Raw genomic sequence first — 18,035 nt, 5'->3', positions numbered from 1 at the left:
ACACAACAATGCAACAGATTTCTCAAGTTTGGAGGGAGCCTGCAATTGGCATGCTGACTGCAGGAAAATGTAATGTTCATTTACCTACCATAAGCCGCCTCCAACGTTGTTTTAGAGAATTTGGCAGTGCGTCCAACCGGCATGACAACTGCAGACCGGATGGAAACACGCCAGCTCAGGACCTCCACATCCGGCTTCTTCACCTGCGGGATCATCTGGGGGGGTATTTCTGTCTAATAAAGGCCTTTTGTAGGGAAAAACTCATTCTGATTGGGTGGGCCTGGATGCCAAGTGGGTGGGCCTGTGCCCACCCAGGGCTGCACCCCTGCCCAGTCATGTGAAATCCATAGATTAGGGCCTAATGAATTTATTTCAATTGACTGATTTCCTTATAAACTGTAACTCGGTAAAATCTTTGAAATTGTTACGTGTTTTTGTTCTATATATAAACTAATATGTAATTTATAGGCCTATAGTGTATTGCATTGGGACCAATGGAGTGGGTGGAGTAGAAAGTGTTGCTGGGAATATAGACCTCAACTCTTTTTATTTCAACAAAACAAGCACTGGTGACACAACATTTTAGAACGTTTGCAGCGCGCTGGTTTTCAAAGCATTACTCTGTTAGAGATGAGCTAAAGCTGCAACAAGAGGGGAGAAATGGTCAACAATGCTGGCCATATCAACATTTTTTTTTTTTTTTTACATTTCTGAATTGATATTTGGCTGTTAAGGTAAATATGAGGGACAATAAGTAGCTAGCCACAATGACGTTCATTTTGAGAAGTCAGTTAACTTTTAAACTACCTAGGGTATAACTAGCTAGCTAGCTAGCTACTAGTGTAACAGTATAACTTTAGACCGTCCCCTCGCCCCGACCCGGGCGCGAACCAGGGACTCTCTGCACACATCAACAACGGTCGCCCACGAAGCATCGTTACCCATCACTCCACAAAGGCCGCGGCCCTTGCAGAGCAAGCGGAAACCCTACTTCAAGTCTCAGAGCACGTGACGTAACCGATTGAAATGCTATTAGCGCACACCACCGCTAACTAACTAGCCATTTCACATCCGTTACACTAGCAACATTGCTAAAATGAAATAAATAAAATGTTACCTGTAATGCCCATCTCATGTAGTTTAATTGTCATCTCCTTATTTTCCCACTGTACCTAAATTACAAGGGATGGATTTGCACTAAACAATTTTATGTCAGCACTTAAAAGGCCAAATCTGGTATATGTTTTGCCTCATATTCATTGTCTACTGGTATCATTTTACATTGAGCATATAGCTCAACATGTAAACAATGTGTGAGGTTCGCTATTCTCTGCTTCAGATGACAGATGTCCATAAGGTCAATAATGCCATCATACTCTATCTAGGTTTATGGCTGCATTGGCAACGCATGCCATGTGAAAAGCTGAAAAATGTATTCACATAACAGATATACTGAGAGAGAGAGTGACAATCAAATAAAACAGATTGGAGATCTTCAAAGAATCAACACTTCATGATTCTTCTCATGATTTCAACATGTACAAATAAGATCATATGTAAAGATTAGACATCTTAGTCTAAACAACAATAGGTACTTGAGTAGTAACAAGTAGGCTATTATTACAAAAGCATCATTTAAGGTGAACCAAAAAAACTCCATACCAGTGGTGGCTAACCTTGCTCCACTGTTCCCTGATCTACTGGGTTAGCAGATTTATATTCCAGCCTAGCAACAGCCTGCTTGATTATCAGGTGTATTATTGCTGGGCTGAAAGAAAACCCTGCATATCCAGCAAACCTCCAGCAGGGTTGGCCTGCTCCAATTGCAATATGTTTATACATTTTGTGTGATGTTTAACTGTATTTATGCATACAATATTTGCTAACATAGGTAGGCCTACACATGGCATATAGGATATACCCTTAATCTCTTAGGACATTCATTGGGACTTCTCTCTTCATTGCAATCAGGCTTTACGTATCTGAGGACATAGACTTTACATAGACTGGAACTGGAGAATATTGTCATAATGTCCTCCAACGTAATTAACTCACCCTATCCAGGTCTACTGTACACTCCCTTTACTGACAGATGGAGCTGCAATTTCACCCTCTCCCATGGCTGTTATCTACAAATGCATTTGGAGTCTGTATTTTTAATTTACAATGATTACATCAAGATAGCTAGCTAATAAGAAGTTAGCTAGCTGATGACACTTAATTCACTTTGCAAATTTTAGAGCTACCAGCTCAGTTGAGTTAGCCTACGACGTGGCCTACTGTAGCCAGCTAGCTAATAATACATCCGTTTTTTTTACTTTAAAAAATGCATTCTCCCACTGCCTGGTTTTTGTGTCCTTACAAAAACAAAATAATGTTCAACCTTCACAATATTTTTGGTGGCAGCAAAGCGCAGCAATGTGGACTAATGGAATGGGGGGAGAAATGTGTGTTTGTCACCAGAGCAGTTTAGAACGTGCCCGCGTACTGCTCTCTCCTCTCGCTCACGTTACTCAGCCGATAGCTCTACTGCTCTCTCAACACCCTCCGGCCCTCCCCACCACTCACTCAACAACAGCCTGGCAGTCAGCAGCAGGTCACAGTGAAATATATACATGTTTAAGAGAAAACAACAAAAAACCTGCGACAAAAAAACATTCACACGCGACATCGTTTTCAAAGTAGCCCATTTAACAGGAAAACCGCGGACATGGCAACACTGCTGGAATCTAGCAGAGGCAACAACTACATGGACGGAACATTGACTCACATGACATACAGCACCCCCTTCTACGGGCGTGTAAGGGGAGGGTTCTTGAAATGTAACATCCAATCAAAATCTTGCGGCTGGGAGCCAGCGGACCATTCAAACCGTTTTTGCTATAGAACGTTCTCCAGACTTCCAAGGGAGATATGACAACGACGTGATTTGGGAGGTATGGCAAGACGAGACTACATTGGGACGAATGGAGTGGGGGAGTAGAAAGTGCTGCTGGGCACATAGACCTCAGTGCCCCATTAAATAACATATATAGATTCTACATTCTCTAGTGAGTAACCTCAACCCCACTTTTACTTCAGCACCTGGAGTAGTTTTCTAAGCCAATACGTAAGTCAATATAATAACATCATAATAATATAATAAGCCAATATGTACTGTATTGCATATACAGTGTATTTCATTGGGGCATTTATTTGACACCCATAAAAGTGCAAATGTCACTTAAATATAAACAAATATGGATCATTGTTCATATTTAGACTAGTCATTTTCACATATCGTGAACGTAGGGGACTTTTATTTTGAAAAGTTTCGAAATTTTGTGACCCGGATGTACTTTTCTTTGTGTTGCCCACGAGACGCTGGTGATAACTTCTACCTAAAAACACAAAGCAACAAGACACATTATTTCAAAGTATTTTATCTGTTGAATATTATAAAGATGTCAGGGAATGTTAAATTCTTTAGATTTGTCGGTGGTTTTGTGTGCGGCGCCGCCGTCACCACTGGATCATGTGTTGCAGTGATGAAACTTTACAAGGATGAGGACACAGAGGACCAGAGAGAGCCCGAGAAAGGTTTGCTTTTAAGTTAGTATTTAGCTAGCTTAGTTTAAGTTAGCCATCACCTGTAATGAAATTAGCCAGTATACACAGATGATACGTAATGATTACTTAATGAACAATTATCAAAGCTGATCCACAAGTACCCAATGATTCATATTAAACTTAACCACTTCAGAAGCAAGCCAAATGTGGTATAATTTTGCAATATTTGTGAGTTCTGCCTATGTAAATAACATCAATGCTTTGTTACAGTTCCTCAGGCACAGCAGGACATAGGGCGGTATGGCTTCCCCTTGACAGGAGCTGAGATACGATACTACGCCAACCACACATTGTCCTACAACCAAGCCATGAAAACACCAAGATGGGTCGCAGAGCACCTGTCACATGAGAAACTATTGGGTAACAATTTTGTAATGTTAATCTAATAATGTAGTCATAATATCCCTATGAGCAAAAATGTATTGTGCTCACTGGGATAGTCATAGGCAGCTGTTATACAGACATCCTAGATATAGGCTAATTCTCTTCTTCTTGCTGCCGCAGGGAAAGCCGACAGAAAGCACTGTAAATTCAAGCCAGACCCCAGTATCCCAGAACCCTTCACTGCACACAATGCTGACTACCTTGGCAGTGGCTGGTCCAGGGGCCATATGGCCCCCGCAGGAGACAACAAGACCTCAGAGGTACCCAGCACATCACACCTATCCAACATATTGGTGACATTTAGTTTCGTAGGTTGAGCTTGGAGTAATTTTACATTTACATTTAAGTCATTTAGCAGACGCTCTTATCCAGAGCGACTTACAAATTGGTGCATTCACCTTATGAAATCCAGTGGAACAACCACTTTACAATAGTGCATCTAACTCTTTTAAGGGGGAGGGGTGGGGTTAGGAGGATTACTTTATCCTAGGTATTCCTTAAAGAGGTGGGGTAATGTCTTGTCCTTAGTTGATGTGGTTTACACCAGTGGTTTGTTAAGACCTTTTCTTGTTTTGATGGTATGTGAGGTGAACTGGTCTTACAGAATTCTCTCCTTTCTGTTCCTATTAACAGCAGTCAATGGCTGAAACCTTTTACCTATCCAACATTGTGCCCCAGAACTATGAAAACAACGCTGGATACTGGAACAGGTATATGGGAAACCCCAGTGATATTCATTGCATTTGTTCCACAAGTTAGGTGATACTACTTGGTCCTAGTACTGTATATACATGGAATGACCTATGCTGAAATAAAACTCTCTCTTAATCTAAGCTATTGTACCTTGAAGCCAAACTTTACTTCTGATCAATGGAATGATCATTTTGAAGTCTGTGAACAGCCCCAGTATAATAGACTGTTTTGTATTTCAGACTGGAGATGTACTGCAGGGACCTAGCCAAGCGCTTTGATGACGTGTGGGTCATATCGGGACCTCTGGTCCTTTCTGAAGAGGGGGCTGATGGGAAAAAGACAGTGTCCTACCAGGTAACTGAAGCTGTTAGGCGGACCACACTGTACAGTCCAGGGTGAAGTTTTCCCTAGGTACAGATCTAGGATCTCCCCAAATCCTAACCTTAACCATTAATGGGGGAAATGCGACTAGGGGCAACTGTACAGTGTTCACTCAATGTCAGTGGTTTGTCTGAGAGCTCCAAAAAGAAATGCACTCGTAAAGTATTTAGACCCCTTGACTTTTTCCACATTGTTACGTTAAAGTCTTATTCTAAAATTGATTAAAAAGAAAACATCCTCATCGATCTACACACAATACACCATAATGACAAATCAAAAACTGTTTTTTTGGGGGAAATGTTTGCAAATTTATAAAAAAATATATGGAAATATCACATTTCCATAAGTATTCAGACCCTTTGCTCAGTACTTTGTTGAAGCACCTTTGGCAATGATTACAGCCTCGAGTCTTCTTGGGTATGACGCTACAAGCTTGGCACACCTATATTTTGGGAGCTTCTCCCATTCTTCTCTGTAGATCCTCTCAAGCTTTGTCAGGTTGGATGGGGAGCGTTGCTGCACAGCTATTTTCAGGTCTCTCCAGAGACGTCCGGTTCAAGTCCGGGCTCTGGCTGGGTCACTCAAGGACATTCAGAGACTTGTCCATGAAGCCACTCCTGCGTTGTCTTGGCTGTGTGCTTAGGGTCATTGTCCTGTTGGAAGGTGAACCTTCGAGTCTGAGGTCCTGAGCGCTCTGGAGCAGGTTTTCATCAAGGATCTCGCTGTACTTTGCTTTGTTCATCTTTCCCTTGATCCAGACTAGTTTCCCAGTCCCTGCCGCTGAAAGACATCCCCACAGGATGATGCTGCCACCACCATGCTTCACAGTAGGGATGGTGCCAGGTTTCCTCCAGATGTGACGCTTGGCATTTTGGCCAAAGAGTTCAATCTTCGTTTCATCAGACCAGAGAATCTTGTTTTTCGTGGTCTGAGAGTCTTTAGGTGCCTTTTTGCAAACTCCAAGTGGGCTGTGATGTGCCTTTTACTGTGCCTTTTACTGGCTTCTGTCTGGCCACTCTACCATAAAGACCTGATTGGTGGAGTGCTGCAGAACCTGTCCTTCTGGAAGGTTCTCCCATCTCCACAGAGGAACTCTGGAGCTCTATCAGAGTGACCATCGGGTTCTTGGTCACCTCCCTGACCAAGGCCCTTCTTCCCCGATTGCTCAGTTTGGCCGGGAGGCCAGCTCTAGGAAGAGTTGGTGGTTCCAAACTTCTTACATTTAAGAAGGAGTGCGGCCACTGTGTTCTTGGGGACCTTCAATGCTGTGTACTTTTTTAGTACCCTTCCCCAGATCTGTGCTTCGACACAATCGTGTCTTGGAGCTCTACCGACAATTCCTTCGACCTCGTGTCTTGATTTTTTTCTCTGACATGCACTGTCAACTGTGGGACCTTATATAGACAGGTGTGTGCTTTTCCAAATCATGTCCAATCAATTTAATTTACTACAGGTGGACTCCAATCAAGTTGTAGAAACATCTCAAGGATGATCAATGTAAACAGGATGCACATGATCTCAATTTCGAGTCTCATAGGAAAGGGTCTGAATACCTATGTAAATAAGGTATTTCAGATTTACAGTTTTTATAAATTAGCCAAAAATTTGAAAAAACTATTTTCGCTTTATCGTTATGGGGTATTGTGTGTAGATTGATGAGGAAAAACATCAATTTAATCAATTTTAGAATAAGGCTGTAACGTAACAAAATGGGGGAAAAGTCAAGGGGTCTGAATAGTTTCCGAAGGCACTGTGTATAATTGTTATAATCTATACCCCTCTAACTCAATTCTGGATCTCGAAGACAGTTCCAATGCATTTTGTCATTGTTCCCCTATAATCAGGGACTGATTTAGACCTGGGACACCAGGTGGGTGCAATTAATTATCAGGTAGAACACAAAACCAGCAGGTTCCAGACCTCGTGGGGTAAGAGTTGAATACCCCTGATCTATATACTACCGTACATTATACAACGGGTGGGTCTAAACCTGGATGCTGATTGGTTAAAACACAGCATTCCAGCCGGTGTCTATTCCACGAGTTACCACCGGCTAAAACTATGATGTTAAAATGACTATTTACTCTATTCCATCTGACTGCGCAATCCACTGTCTCATCAGCTCAGCTTATTTATATACTAGATCTGTCTCTCCGACATTTGCAACATTGTTTCAATGTTGAAATTAAATCTCCAGCTGTCCTATGGTAATGCCGGTTGTCGGGACGAGACAGACAGGCTGGCAGTTTTTCTCAGCCAGTCAATCCTGAATCAGCATAATTGTTATGGATATATACAAATATATGTCAATAGAAAAACAAGAAATGCAACTAGTTTGCTGTCATTCCGGCTTTAGTTTGAAGTGATTGTGTTAGCTGTCTCTTCTGAACAGTGGCCTGGCAAGCGAGCAAATGTTCTATGCCAGGCTAAATCGCACATCATTAGCTCATTGTTATGGATGTATCCCCAAAAAATCACCGGAAAACAGCTTAAATAAACAAATGCAGCTACTTTGTTGTTATTCTGTCTGTACTGTTTGACTTGACTAAATCCATAGATTTTAGTTCTAAATCCATAGATTTAGAACCGAGAGAAGGAGCAACCAGCCGGCTTGGGTAGCCCTAGATTTGTGTCTGAACTATATGGAAGTATGAATAAATTATGTTTTTAATGAAAATAGGTCAATCATTATTTGAATATGTTGGCAACCCGTTGTATAAAAGTGATAATGCCGACAAAGCCGGTGTTTGTAGGATATATTGGCACGGTTTGTTTCGGGCCTAACAACACCCATGCCAATATATCCTCCAAACACCAGCTTCTCTGGCGTTATCACTTAATTATACAACGGGTGGGTCTAATCCTGAATGCTGATTGGTTAAAATTGCATTCCAGCCGGTGTCTATTCCACAGGTCACCACCGGCTAAAATGCATATTTACTCTGTTCCATCTGACTGAGCAATCCACTGTCTCATCAGCCCAGCCAGGCAATTTTTAAACTTGATCTCCACTATAAAAAGCATCTAGACATTATTTCACATTTCTTTTAGACTAACATTTCGTTTTCAACAGCGGAGATTTGTATAAACCTTGCCGTCTCTCTCCGACATTTGCAACATTGTTTCAATATTAAAATTTGATCTCCAGCTGTCCCATAGTAATGAACGTGTCGGGAGTCGGGACGAGACAGACAGGCAGGCAGCGTTTCTCAGCCAGTCGAAATTATGAATMAGCTGACATAATTCTTATGGATATAAACAAAGAAATGTCAATTAAAAAAAGGTAAAACGAAACTAAATGCTGCTAGTTTGCAGTCTTTCCAGCTTCAGTTTGAAGTGATTGTGTTAGCTGTGTTGTTGGCTAGTTCCTCTGAACAACAGTGTCCTGACGAGAGCACGTTTTCTATGCCAGGCGAAATCTCGCTGCATTAGCTCATTGTTATGGATGTATCCAAGTGACTGTCACTACAAAACAACTTAAACAAATGCAAATGCTAAATTGTTATTCTGGCTGCACTGTTTGATGTGACAGTAAGTTAGCCGTAGTTGGCTAGCTAGCAAGCAAGGGATAAGAATGTTGCCAGCCAGTATGGCAATGGAACATTTGGATACAGAATAAAAAGACTGAACGACTGGGTTGCGTCTCTGGCAACCGAACCGATAGAACGAACGACCAGCCGGCTTGTGTAGCAACCCTAACCCTAGATTTGTGTCGGGACTATATCTTGTGGAAGGATGAACAGGCATGAATAAATTCATCAAAATAATGTTTTTAATGAAAATATGTCAATCATTATTTGAATATGTTGTTAACCTATTGTTAACCTATAAAAGTGATAATGCCCTCGAAGCCGGGATATAGGATATATTGGCAAACCGTGCCAATATATTCTCCAATGGCATATACCACAAACCCCCAAGGTGCCTTATTGCTATTAGAAATTGGTTATATATCCTCGAAACACCGGCTTCTCGGGCATCATCTCTTAATTATACCATGACATTGTTGAATACTCGTTTCTAATTGGCTTGAAGGGCATTTTAGAGTGCATTATTTAAGAAATAATGCACGAGGGTGTGTGGTATATGGATAATATACCACGGCTAAGGGCTGTTCTTAGCACGACACAACGTGGAGTGCCTGGATACAGCCCGTAGCTGTGGTCTATTGGCCATCTACCACAAACCCCCTAGGTACCTTATTGCTATTATAAACTTGTTAGCAACTTAATAAGAGCAGTAAAAATAAATGTTTTGTCATACCCGTGGTACGGTCTGATATACCACGGCTGTCAGCCAATCAGCATTCAGGGCTCGAACCACCCAGTTTATAAATAAGGGATAATCAACGAGGAGCTATGCGTTCTCTGGAGAAAAAATGTATGATGTGGAAGGTGTGTTCCATGACACGCTAGGGGAGTGGAACTAACCTTCCAAGGAGTTACATTATTTTCCAGAGAACACATAGAGCCCCAAGTTGATTATCTTTTTTATACCATGGCTATAATTTAACACATTTGCAGCTAGAAATGTGTTCATTTGCAGGAAGAAATGTGTTCAACATCTACTGAAGGAATTAGCAAGTTCACTAGATAGCTACAGTAGTTGCCTTGGTAACCAAACAAACAGATTTACTAGTTTAGCTAACCAACCCATTAGTCCTAGCTTGCTATTATGAAAATAGAATTCAGCAATGCCAATAACTTCAATTTGACCTTTGCTTCCAAATGCAGCTCAAACATAGAACATGTAAGAATTCAATGAACTATAGCCAATGAATTGTATTGCTGATATACTGTGCATTATTTAAGCAATAAGGCACGAGGGGGTGTGGTATATGGCCAATATACCACTGCTAAGGGCTGCTCTTCGCACGACACAATGTGGAGTGCCTGGATACAGCCCTTAGCGGTGGTCTATTGGCCAGCTACCACAAACCCCCTCGGTGCCTTATTGCTATTATAAACTTGTTACCAACTTAATAAGACCAGTAAAAATAAATGTTTTGTCATACCTGTGGTATATGGTCTGGTCTACCGCGGCTATCAGCCAGTCAGCATTTAGGGCTTGAACCACCCAGTTTATAAAGGGAATTATAAACTGGGTAGTTCGAGCCAAGAATGCTAAAAGTGGTAGATCAGACCGTGGTAGATCAGCCTTATTGCTTAAGTAACGCACAGTATATCAGCAGTAGAATTCAATGGCTATAGTTCATTGAATTCTTACATGTTCTATGTTTGAGCTGATTTTGAAAGCAAAAGTCAAATTGAAAACATTATTGGCATTACTGAATTCGACTTTCATAATAGCAAGATAGGACTAATGGTTTGGTTAGCTAAACTAGTAAGTCTGTTTGTTTGGTTACCAAGGCAACTACTGTAGCTATCTAGTGAACTTGTTAGCTACTTCAGTGGATGTTGAACACATTTCTTTCTACCTGCAAATGAACACATTTCCAGCTATAAATGTGTTAAATTGTAGCCATGGTATAAAATAGATAATGAACTCGGGGCTCTATGAGTTCTTTGGAAAATAATGTAACAAACACGTCGTGGAACACACCTTCACGTCATACATTTTGTCTCCCCGAGAACGCATAGCACCTCGTTGATTATCCCTTACGTATACAATGAGGGAGGTAACATGATGGTTATTTTCTGGACATATCACTGTGCTGCCTCATGGCCACTAGATGTCACTGTTGCACAAAAAATCCCTCTTGTCGATGAAGCCCATCTTCTTTTCAAGTCCAACCCACACAAAGCACACAAGTACTGTTGTTATTTATTCACGGAGACTTTTGTACACTGCCCATATTGTCATTAATAAAATATGCCAACTCTCTCGTAATATTAGTCTTACTCAACGTCAAACAACACTCGCTAGATTCTGACAGTGGCCTTTTAGTAGCTCCATTTTTTTTTTTTTTGTGAATATCTGGATGCTGTCGGCTGGTTAGGTTAGTGTTTGTTTTCCTCTGCGTTAGTTACGTTTGCATCGAAGCTTTGCCCCCCTGTGGCTATTCTATCAGAGAAAGTGTGCTATGAGTGTTTCTTTGTCCTCCAGTGAGGCCCAGAGTGTAAACCCACAAGGACAGACGGTTGCCCTAGGGCAGGGATCATCGACTAGATTCAGCCGCAGGCAGATTTTTTCTTGAGTCGATGGTCAGGGGGCCAGAACATCATTTCAAATAATTTGTAGACTGCAAATTGACCGCAAGACGCCCAAACAAATATCGTATTTGACTAAAACTAAAATATAATTTCAAACCTTGCTTACATTTGTATACGGTCACATATCTCTATTGTTCGTGGGAATACTTTGGAACAGATTTTTTACATCAAAATAACTTGGGAGCTGATTTGCTGGTGTTTTTACAGTCTTATGTCTACCAATAAAAAATGATAATAAATAAAATAACACTTTTTCGGGAGCCAAATAAAGTCACAGTGACAGGTGTATGGGTTCCCCGCCAGTTGGGGAACCTAGCCCTAGGGCTGTTACCTAGACACCCAGATCATCTGCGACAGGGGCCGTGTTCCACCCATTGAAACACCAAACCCACCTGGGGCCTGAGCTGCAGCAGTGGGGATTAAACACACACGACACACCCACAGTTTATTATTTTCTTTTGCTACCTCTCCAGTTGCCATGGCAGTGCCCCCTGGGTATTGCCAGGCGGTCCTTGTTTCCTGTGAGGGATTGAGAGGTTTAGAGGCCTCCGGGGATGCCCGCCTTAGGTTGGTAGTGCCAGCCTCTAACATCCGCGGTGGAGAGGCCTGGAGTGCAGTGTCTTCATCCCAGATGAACTCACCTGGAGTGGGGTCTCCCTGTGGTTTATCAGGGGCCAACACACTGTCCCCCCATCAGCCTTCTCACCAAGCTGCTTGCCTATTGTCCTGTAGCCCATCCCAGCCTTGTGCAGGTCTACAATTTTATCCCTGATGTCCTTACATAGCTCTCTGGTCTTGGCCATTTTGGAGAGGTTGGAGTCTATTTGATTGAGTGTGTGGACAGGTGTCTTTTATACAGGTAACGAGTTCAAACAGGTGCAGTTAATACAGGTAATGAGTGGAGAACAGGAGGGCTTCTTAAAGAAAAACTAACAGGTCTGTGAGAGCTGGAATTCTTACTGGTTGGTAGGTGATCAAATACTTATGTCATGCAATAAAATGCAAATGAATTACTTAAAAATCATACAATGTGATTTTCTGGATTTTGCCATAACTTTGAAAGTGTGCTTGGGGTCGTTGCCCATTTGGAAGACCCATTTGCGACCAATCTTTAACTTCCTGACTGATGTCTTGAGATGTTGCTTCAATATATCCACATAATTTTCCTACCTCATGATGCCATCTATTTTGTGAAGTGCACCAGTCCCTCCTGCAGCAAAGCACCCCCACAACATGATGCTGCCACCCCCGTGCTTCACGGTTGGGATGGTGTTCTTCGGCTTGCAAGCATTCCCCTTTTTCCTCCAAACATAACGATGGTCATTATGGCCAAACAGTTCTATTTTTGTTTCATCAGACCAGTGGACATTTCTCCAAAAAGTACGATCTTTGTCCCCATGTGCAGTTGCAAACCGTAGTCTGGCTTTTTTATGGCCGTTTTGGAGAACTGGCTTCTTCCTTGCTGAGCGGCCTTTCAGGTTATGTCGATATAGGACTCGTTTTACTGTGGATATAGATACTTTTGTACCTGTTTCCTCCAGCATCTTCATAAGCTCCTTTGCTGTTGTTCTGGGATTGATTTGCACTTTTCGCACCAAAGTACGTTCATCTCTAGGAGACAGAACGCGTTTCCTTCCTGAGCGGTATGACGGCTGCGTGGTCCCATGGTGTTTCTGCTTGTGTACTATTGTTTGTACAGATGAACGTCGTACCTTCAGGTGTTTGGAAATTGCTCCCAAGGATGAACCAGACTTGTGGAGGTCTACAATTTTGTTTCTAAGGTCTTGGCTGATTTCTTAAAAATTTTCCATGATGTCAAGCAAAGAGGCACTGAGTTTGAAGGTAGGCCTTGAAATACATCCACAGGTACACCTCCAATTGACCTTAATGATGTCAATTAGCCTATCAGAAGCTTCTAAAGCCATGACATAATTTTCTGGAATTTTCCAAACTGTTTAAAGGCACAGTCAACTTAGTTTATGTAAACTTCTGACCCACTGGAATTGTGATACAGTGAAATAATCTGTCTGTAAACAATTGTTGAAAAAATAAATTGTGTCATGCTCAAGGTAGATATCCTAACCAACTTGCCAAAAGTATAGTTTGTTGACTGTACAATGTAGAAAATAGTAAAATAAAGAAAAACCCTTTTAATGAGTAGCCGTGTCCAAACTTTCGACAGGTACTGCATAGTTTGTTGACTCCAACCTAAGTGTATGTAAACTTCCGACTTATATACGAAAGTTTGGACACGGCTACTCATTAAAAGGGTTTTTCTTTATTTTACTATTTTCTACATTGTAGAATAATAGTGAAGACATCAAAACAATGAAATAACACATATGGAATCATGTAGTAACGAAAAAAGTGTTAAACAAATCCAAATATATTTTAGGTTCTTCAAAGTAGCCACCCTTGATACTATGTCTAAGCCTATATACTGTATGTGTTCTATTTTCGGTACTTTCCTTCACAACCCCAATTTTATTTTATGACCTTGTGAAGGGAAATGTGATCTTAGTGTACAGTCTGCACTCCCGTTTATTCGAGTAATGTAACCGATTGAGAGGTCTCCCTGATTTGTCAAGGCCTTAGTTGGAGCCCCGGGCACTGGGCAGGTGTGGTGAATGATTCTCCCTTTAACTGAATGGTTATTGCCCCTCTAACAAAGCAATGGCACTGTCCTGTTTAGGTGCCGCTTGTGGATTTGACAGCTCTAATGCAGTTCCACCTCAGACACCATCAAAACAACCGCTACAGATATGCGGATGTCGGCTGAAGCGGATCTGCCTGGCTCCTGGATTATTTGATGTGGCCATTAGAGGCTACTTTAATCTAGATCAAACAACCTTTACCATAAATCAGCGTGGACCTCTCCTTGAGATCTCAGGGCGCTGAAGGCATAAGTCCATCTGTTCTTTACGAGGCCTCCATGAACTAACACTGTCGTATCTCGGAACCGCCTAGTCCACAATCTATCGAGGCACGAATAGACCAAAATATGCAAAATGGCCAAAAAATTGCGTTTTAACATGATTTAACGTAATGTGTCGTTATTTGTGCAGGTCATAGGCAAAGACGACGTGGCCGTCCCCACCCACCTCTTCAAAGTCATCCTCGTCGGGAAGGACCAATCGGCATCGGGCAATTTGACTAACAACCAATCGGCATCAATAACCTTGGCCCTCGGAGCCTTTGTCGTACCCAACCAGCCAATCGGCTTCAAGCGCCCACTGACGGACTTCCAGGTGAGTCTATCGGAACTAGAGAAAATCTCGGGCCTGACCTTCTTTCCCAAAGTGGAGCGGACAACTCCGAGCCTCCCCAACTTGTGCGATAGGGATTCCTGCCAGCTGATGGACTTTAAGGATTTCACCTTGTACCTCACGGCCAGGAAGGTGGGCAGTGCCCGCACCACGGTGAAGCTGGAGAAGAGCATGGCGGAGCTGAAAGAGCAGGGCATCGCCCCGGACGACTACGTACTCAAACTGTACCAGGAGAAGAAGAAGGAGCTGGAAAACAAAGAGCATAACCTGGCTCATCTTCCTTAGGGCATTAAGAGAAAACGTTTTGTCGCAGAATAAGAAAATTAGGGTTTCTAATTGGACAAGTCCACATAGTCCCTCCCGTTTTCATTGGTTTGGTGCCTAATGAACACAACCTCTGTGAAACGAGCAACTGGTCAAGTGGCTGTTTTGCTATGGGTTACATAGTTTGTTAGATTGTTTATTGAACAGATTTTTCTGTATATTTCTTAATGTTTTTTTTCCCATTGGAAAGTGTATTTCCCATGCCAGAATTTCAAAAAAGTTTTTTTAAAAATGTGATAGTTTTTTTATTTGCCCTGAACAAAAATATAAACGCAACATGCAACAATTTCAGCATTTTACTGAGTTACAGTTCATATAAGGATTTCAGTCAATTTAAATAAATGTATTGTCCCCCCGTCTAACTCAATCAGCTTATCAGGCTTTTATGGGTACTAATCGTTAATAGAGACCCAGGCGGAATCATGCGTTTTCTGTACCTACTAATTGCATTGAGACATTTCAATTGGACCGCAGGAAAAGAAGGGCACATGTATCACCAGTGTAATGGATCAGTTTGTTACCGAGAAGCACTATGGGTCGCTTTATTGTTTGTATTACCTCATAGCTGACTTCAGGACATTACCACTCAACCACTGCCATCCGCCAAATGGACCAGGCGGATATCAGATATACAGTAGTATCACATCACTAAAGACTAGCCTAGACCCCATCACTCACCCATCATCCACCTTACACACACAAACACACACACACACAGGATCCTACTCAGCGATTTTTTTAAATTTTTATCAACCATAGCCTATTGGAATCAGGATGAGAACTATTAGGCCTAATGCAGTGTAATTGACAAATGAGAACACATGAACACACACTCTGTCTACTGTACACACACTGTCTGGCAGACCAGAGCTGCACCTCAATATTACGAAGCAGTTTCCTCTGCTTGTGTTCTCTCCTTGAAATTCTCATACTTGATGCCTACCAGGAATTTGCTTGGACCTCTCCAGTCTTGTGAGATTACTAAAGGTGCAGCCTCTGTCGTAGCCGGCCGCGACTGGGAGACCCATGGGGCTGCGCACAATTGGCCCAGCGTCGTCCGGGTTAGGGGAGGGTTTGGCTGGCAGGGATGTCCTTGTCCCATTGCACACTAGCGACTCCTGTGGCGGCCCGGGCGCAGTGCACGCTGACACGGTCGCCCGGTGCACGGTGTTTCCTCCGACACATTGGTGTGGCTGGCTTCCGGGTTAAGTGGGCATTGTGTCAAGAAGCAGTGCGGCTTGGCTGAGTTGTGTTTCGGAGGACGCATGGCTCTCGACCTTCGCCTCTTCCGAGTCCGTATGGGAGATGCAGCGATGAGACAAGACTGTAACTACCAATTGGATACCATGAAATTGGGGAGAAAAGGGAGTATAAGTAAAAAAAAAAAAAATGTTTTTAAAGATTACTAAAGGTGAATGACAGGATACAGGGGCTAGATAGGTGGCCATTTTCAACTATTGAGCTGCTATATTTGTCATTCGTCTAGCTTAAATGATTTGATGCCACTTTACAGTAGGTTGGGGTGACAGTAATCCACTCTGAGCTCAGCTGGCACTGCTTTACCGGTTAGAGTCCCACTGTGCCACCGTGTTTGTCAGGGATCACCAGCCAGGGAAGGTCAGGAGCAAGGGTGGCACTGGGAACCATGTGATGATATATTATGTAGAAATACGTTGTTACTTTTCCAATGTATGGCATGGTTTTATTAATAATCAACTGTACATTAATATCAACTTCTCCCAACAGCTAATAAATATGGAGAGCAGAGAAGTTCTCATTTGGAATATGGGACCCATTTAAAGTAGATTTTCCTCACCCGAGAACATGATTTTCTAACCAGTCACACTGCAAATTGGTGCTTTTACTGTAATTGTAATCCTACTCTATATGGTAAAATGCTGTCATTTTCACCTTCCAAGGTAAATGACCCTGAAGGTAAAGAGAGGCTTTCCCATTTACAGTGATTCAGGAACTGTATGTGTGCTTAACACAAACTGATCAATTTGCATGGGACATCTATATGGAGAGAGATGAATGTTACTGTGTTTACCTTTTTTATCACCTACATCCTCTTAACCTTACTAAGGCAAACACCATAAAGGAAATTGAATGCAGCTGGTTCAAATGTAATCAAATTTTTTGTGTAATCCAGGTCATTACATTGTAAATTACATGAGAGAGTTCATACCTTCACATGGCCTTTGGGAGATATCATAATATTTTCAAAGGTGTTGGCTACAGGTGTTAAAAATTTGAATGGACTCTGAATAGGCTAGTAAGAGAAATACTTGATACACACAATAAAGGCAGATCCAAACCGTATTGTGCTGGCTCGGTTGTTTTCATTTCACATTCTCCTTTCCAGCATGGTTACAAGAACCATGGCGTGGAAAAGGGTATGTTTAATTCCAAGCTGGACTCAGGGGTAAATGTAACATAGCAAGTGTAACTCTTGTCTCCCTATATTTAGTATGAAATGTTATGTTTCATATGGTATGTATTAATTTGTGAATGTCCATCACCCATTTTGTATGATATGTTATTAATTGCAATTTGTTGTGTTTAACATTAGCTAGGTGGCTAACATTAGCTAGGTTAGGGGTTAAGGTGAAGGTTATGGGTTAGGGTTAAGGGTTAAGGCTTAACGTTAGGGTTAGGGGAAGGGTTAGCTAGCATGCTAGGTAGTTGCAAAAAAGTAGTAAGTAGTTGCTAATTAGCTAAAGTTGTCTGTGATGTGATTCGAACCCGCAACCTTCGGGTTGCTAGACTTTTGCATTCTACACCTCCCTGACCAACCTCCCTCCTTTGGTTTTTGGCTTAAGTAACCTTCTGTCTTATGTAACCATACCAAACGTAACATATCATACTAATTTGAGTGTCACAGACTTACGTTTACTATTTTACGTCTAATATTTGAGGCTAGGCTGAATTCATGTAGGCCTGCTATTTGCACCGCCCAAAAATGAAGCTTAAATATATTACTGCCCTGTTTGGAGGCATTGTTATCCATATTAGACCAGATTTTACAACTCACAGGGCTCTATCAAGCATTGCAAATCAAATCAAATCAAATTTTATTAGTCACATACACATGGTTAGCAGATGTTAATGCGAGTGTAGCGAAATGCTTGTGCTTCTAGTTCCGACTATGCAGTAATAACAACAGTAATCTAACCTAACAATTCCACGCTACTACCTTACACAC

General features: G+C 41.9%; 1 protein-coding gene across 1 annotated transcript; it reads left to right on the top strand.

Moving 5' to 3' along the window:
- The first annotated feature begins 3,328 nt into the window (after window positions 1-3,328).
- On the top strand, window positions 3,329-17,152 carry LOC111953733 (nuclease EXOG, mitochondrial). Its single transcript, XM_023973193.2, has 6 exons — window positions 3,329-3,579; window positions 3,820-3,969; window positions 4,114-4,253; window positions 4,627-4,703; window positions 4,926-5,040; window positions 14,306-17,152. Exons 1-6 carry the CDS (start codon window positions 3,333-3,335, stop codon window positions 14,789-14,791), a joined length of 1,215 nt encoding a protein of 404 aa, XP_023828961.1. The 5' UTR covers window positions 3,329-3,332; the 3' UTR covers window positions 14,792-17,152.
- Window positions 17,153-18,035: the final 883 nt, after the last annotated feature.

The sequence above is a fragment of the Salvelinus sp. IW2-2015 genome, linkage group LG27, assembly GCF_002910315.2.
Source record: "Salvelinus sp. IW2-2015 linkage group LG27, ASM291031v2, whole genome shotgun sequence".
In the NCBI taxonomy this organism is placed as follows: Eukaryota; Metazoa; Chordata; class Actinopteri; order Salmoniformes; family Salmonidae; genus Salvelinus; species Salvelinus sp. IW2-2015.
The sequence above is the reverse complement of the archived record's forward strand: the minus strand, read 5'-3'. Positions and strand labels throughout refer to the sequence as shown.

What these genes read in the sequence shown, in the direction of transcription:
- LOC111953733 (XM_023973193.2), top strand. Translation starts at nt 3,333, where the DNA reads ATGTACTTTTCTTTGTGTTGCCCACGAGACGCTGGTGATAACTTCTAC. An exon ending in GTCACATGAGAAACTATTGG is followed by an intron (nt 3,970 to 4,113) that starts GTAACAATTTTG and finishes TTGCTGCCGCAG; the next exon opens with GGAAAGCCGACAGAAAGCAC. An exon ending in AACGCTGGATACTGGAACAG is followed by an intron (nt 4,704 to 4,925) that starts GTATATGGGAAA and finishes TTTGTATTTCAG; the next exon opens with ACTGGAGATGTACTGCAGGG.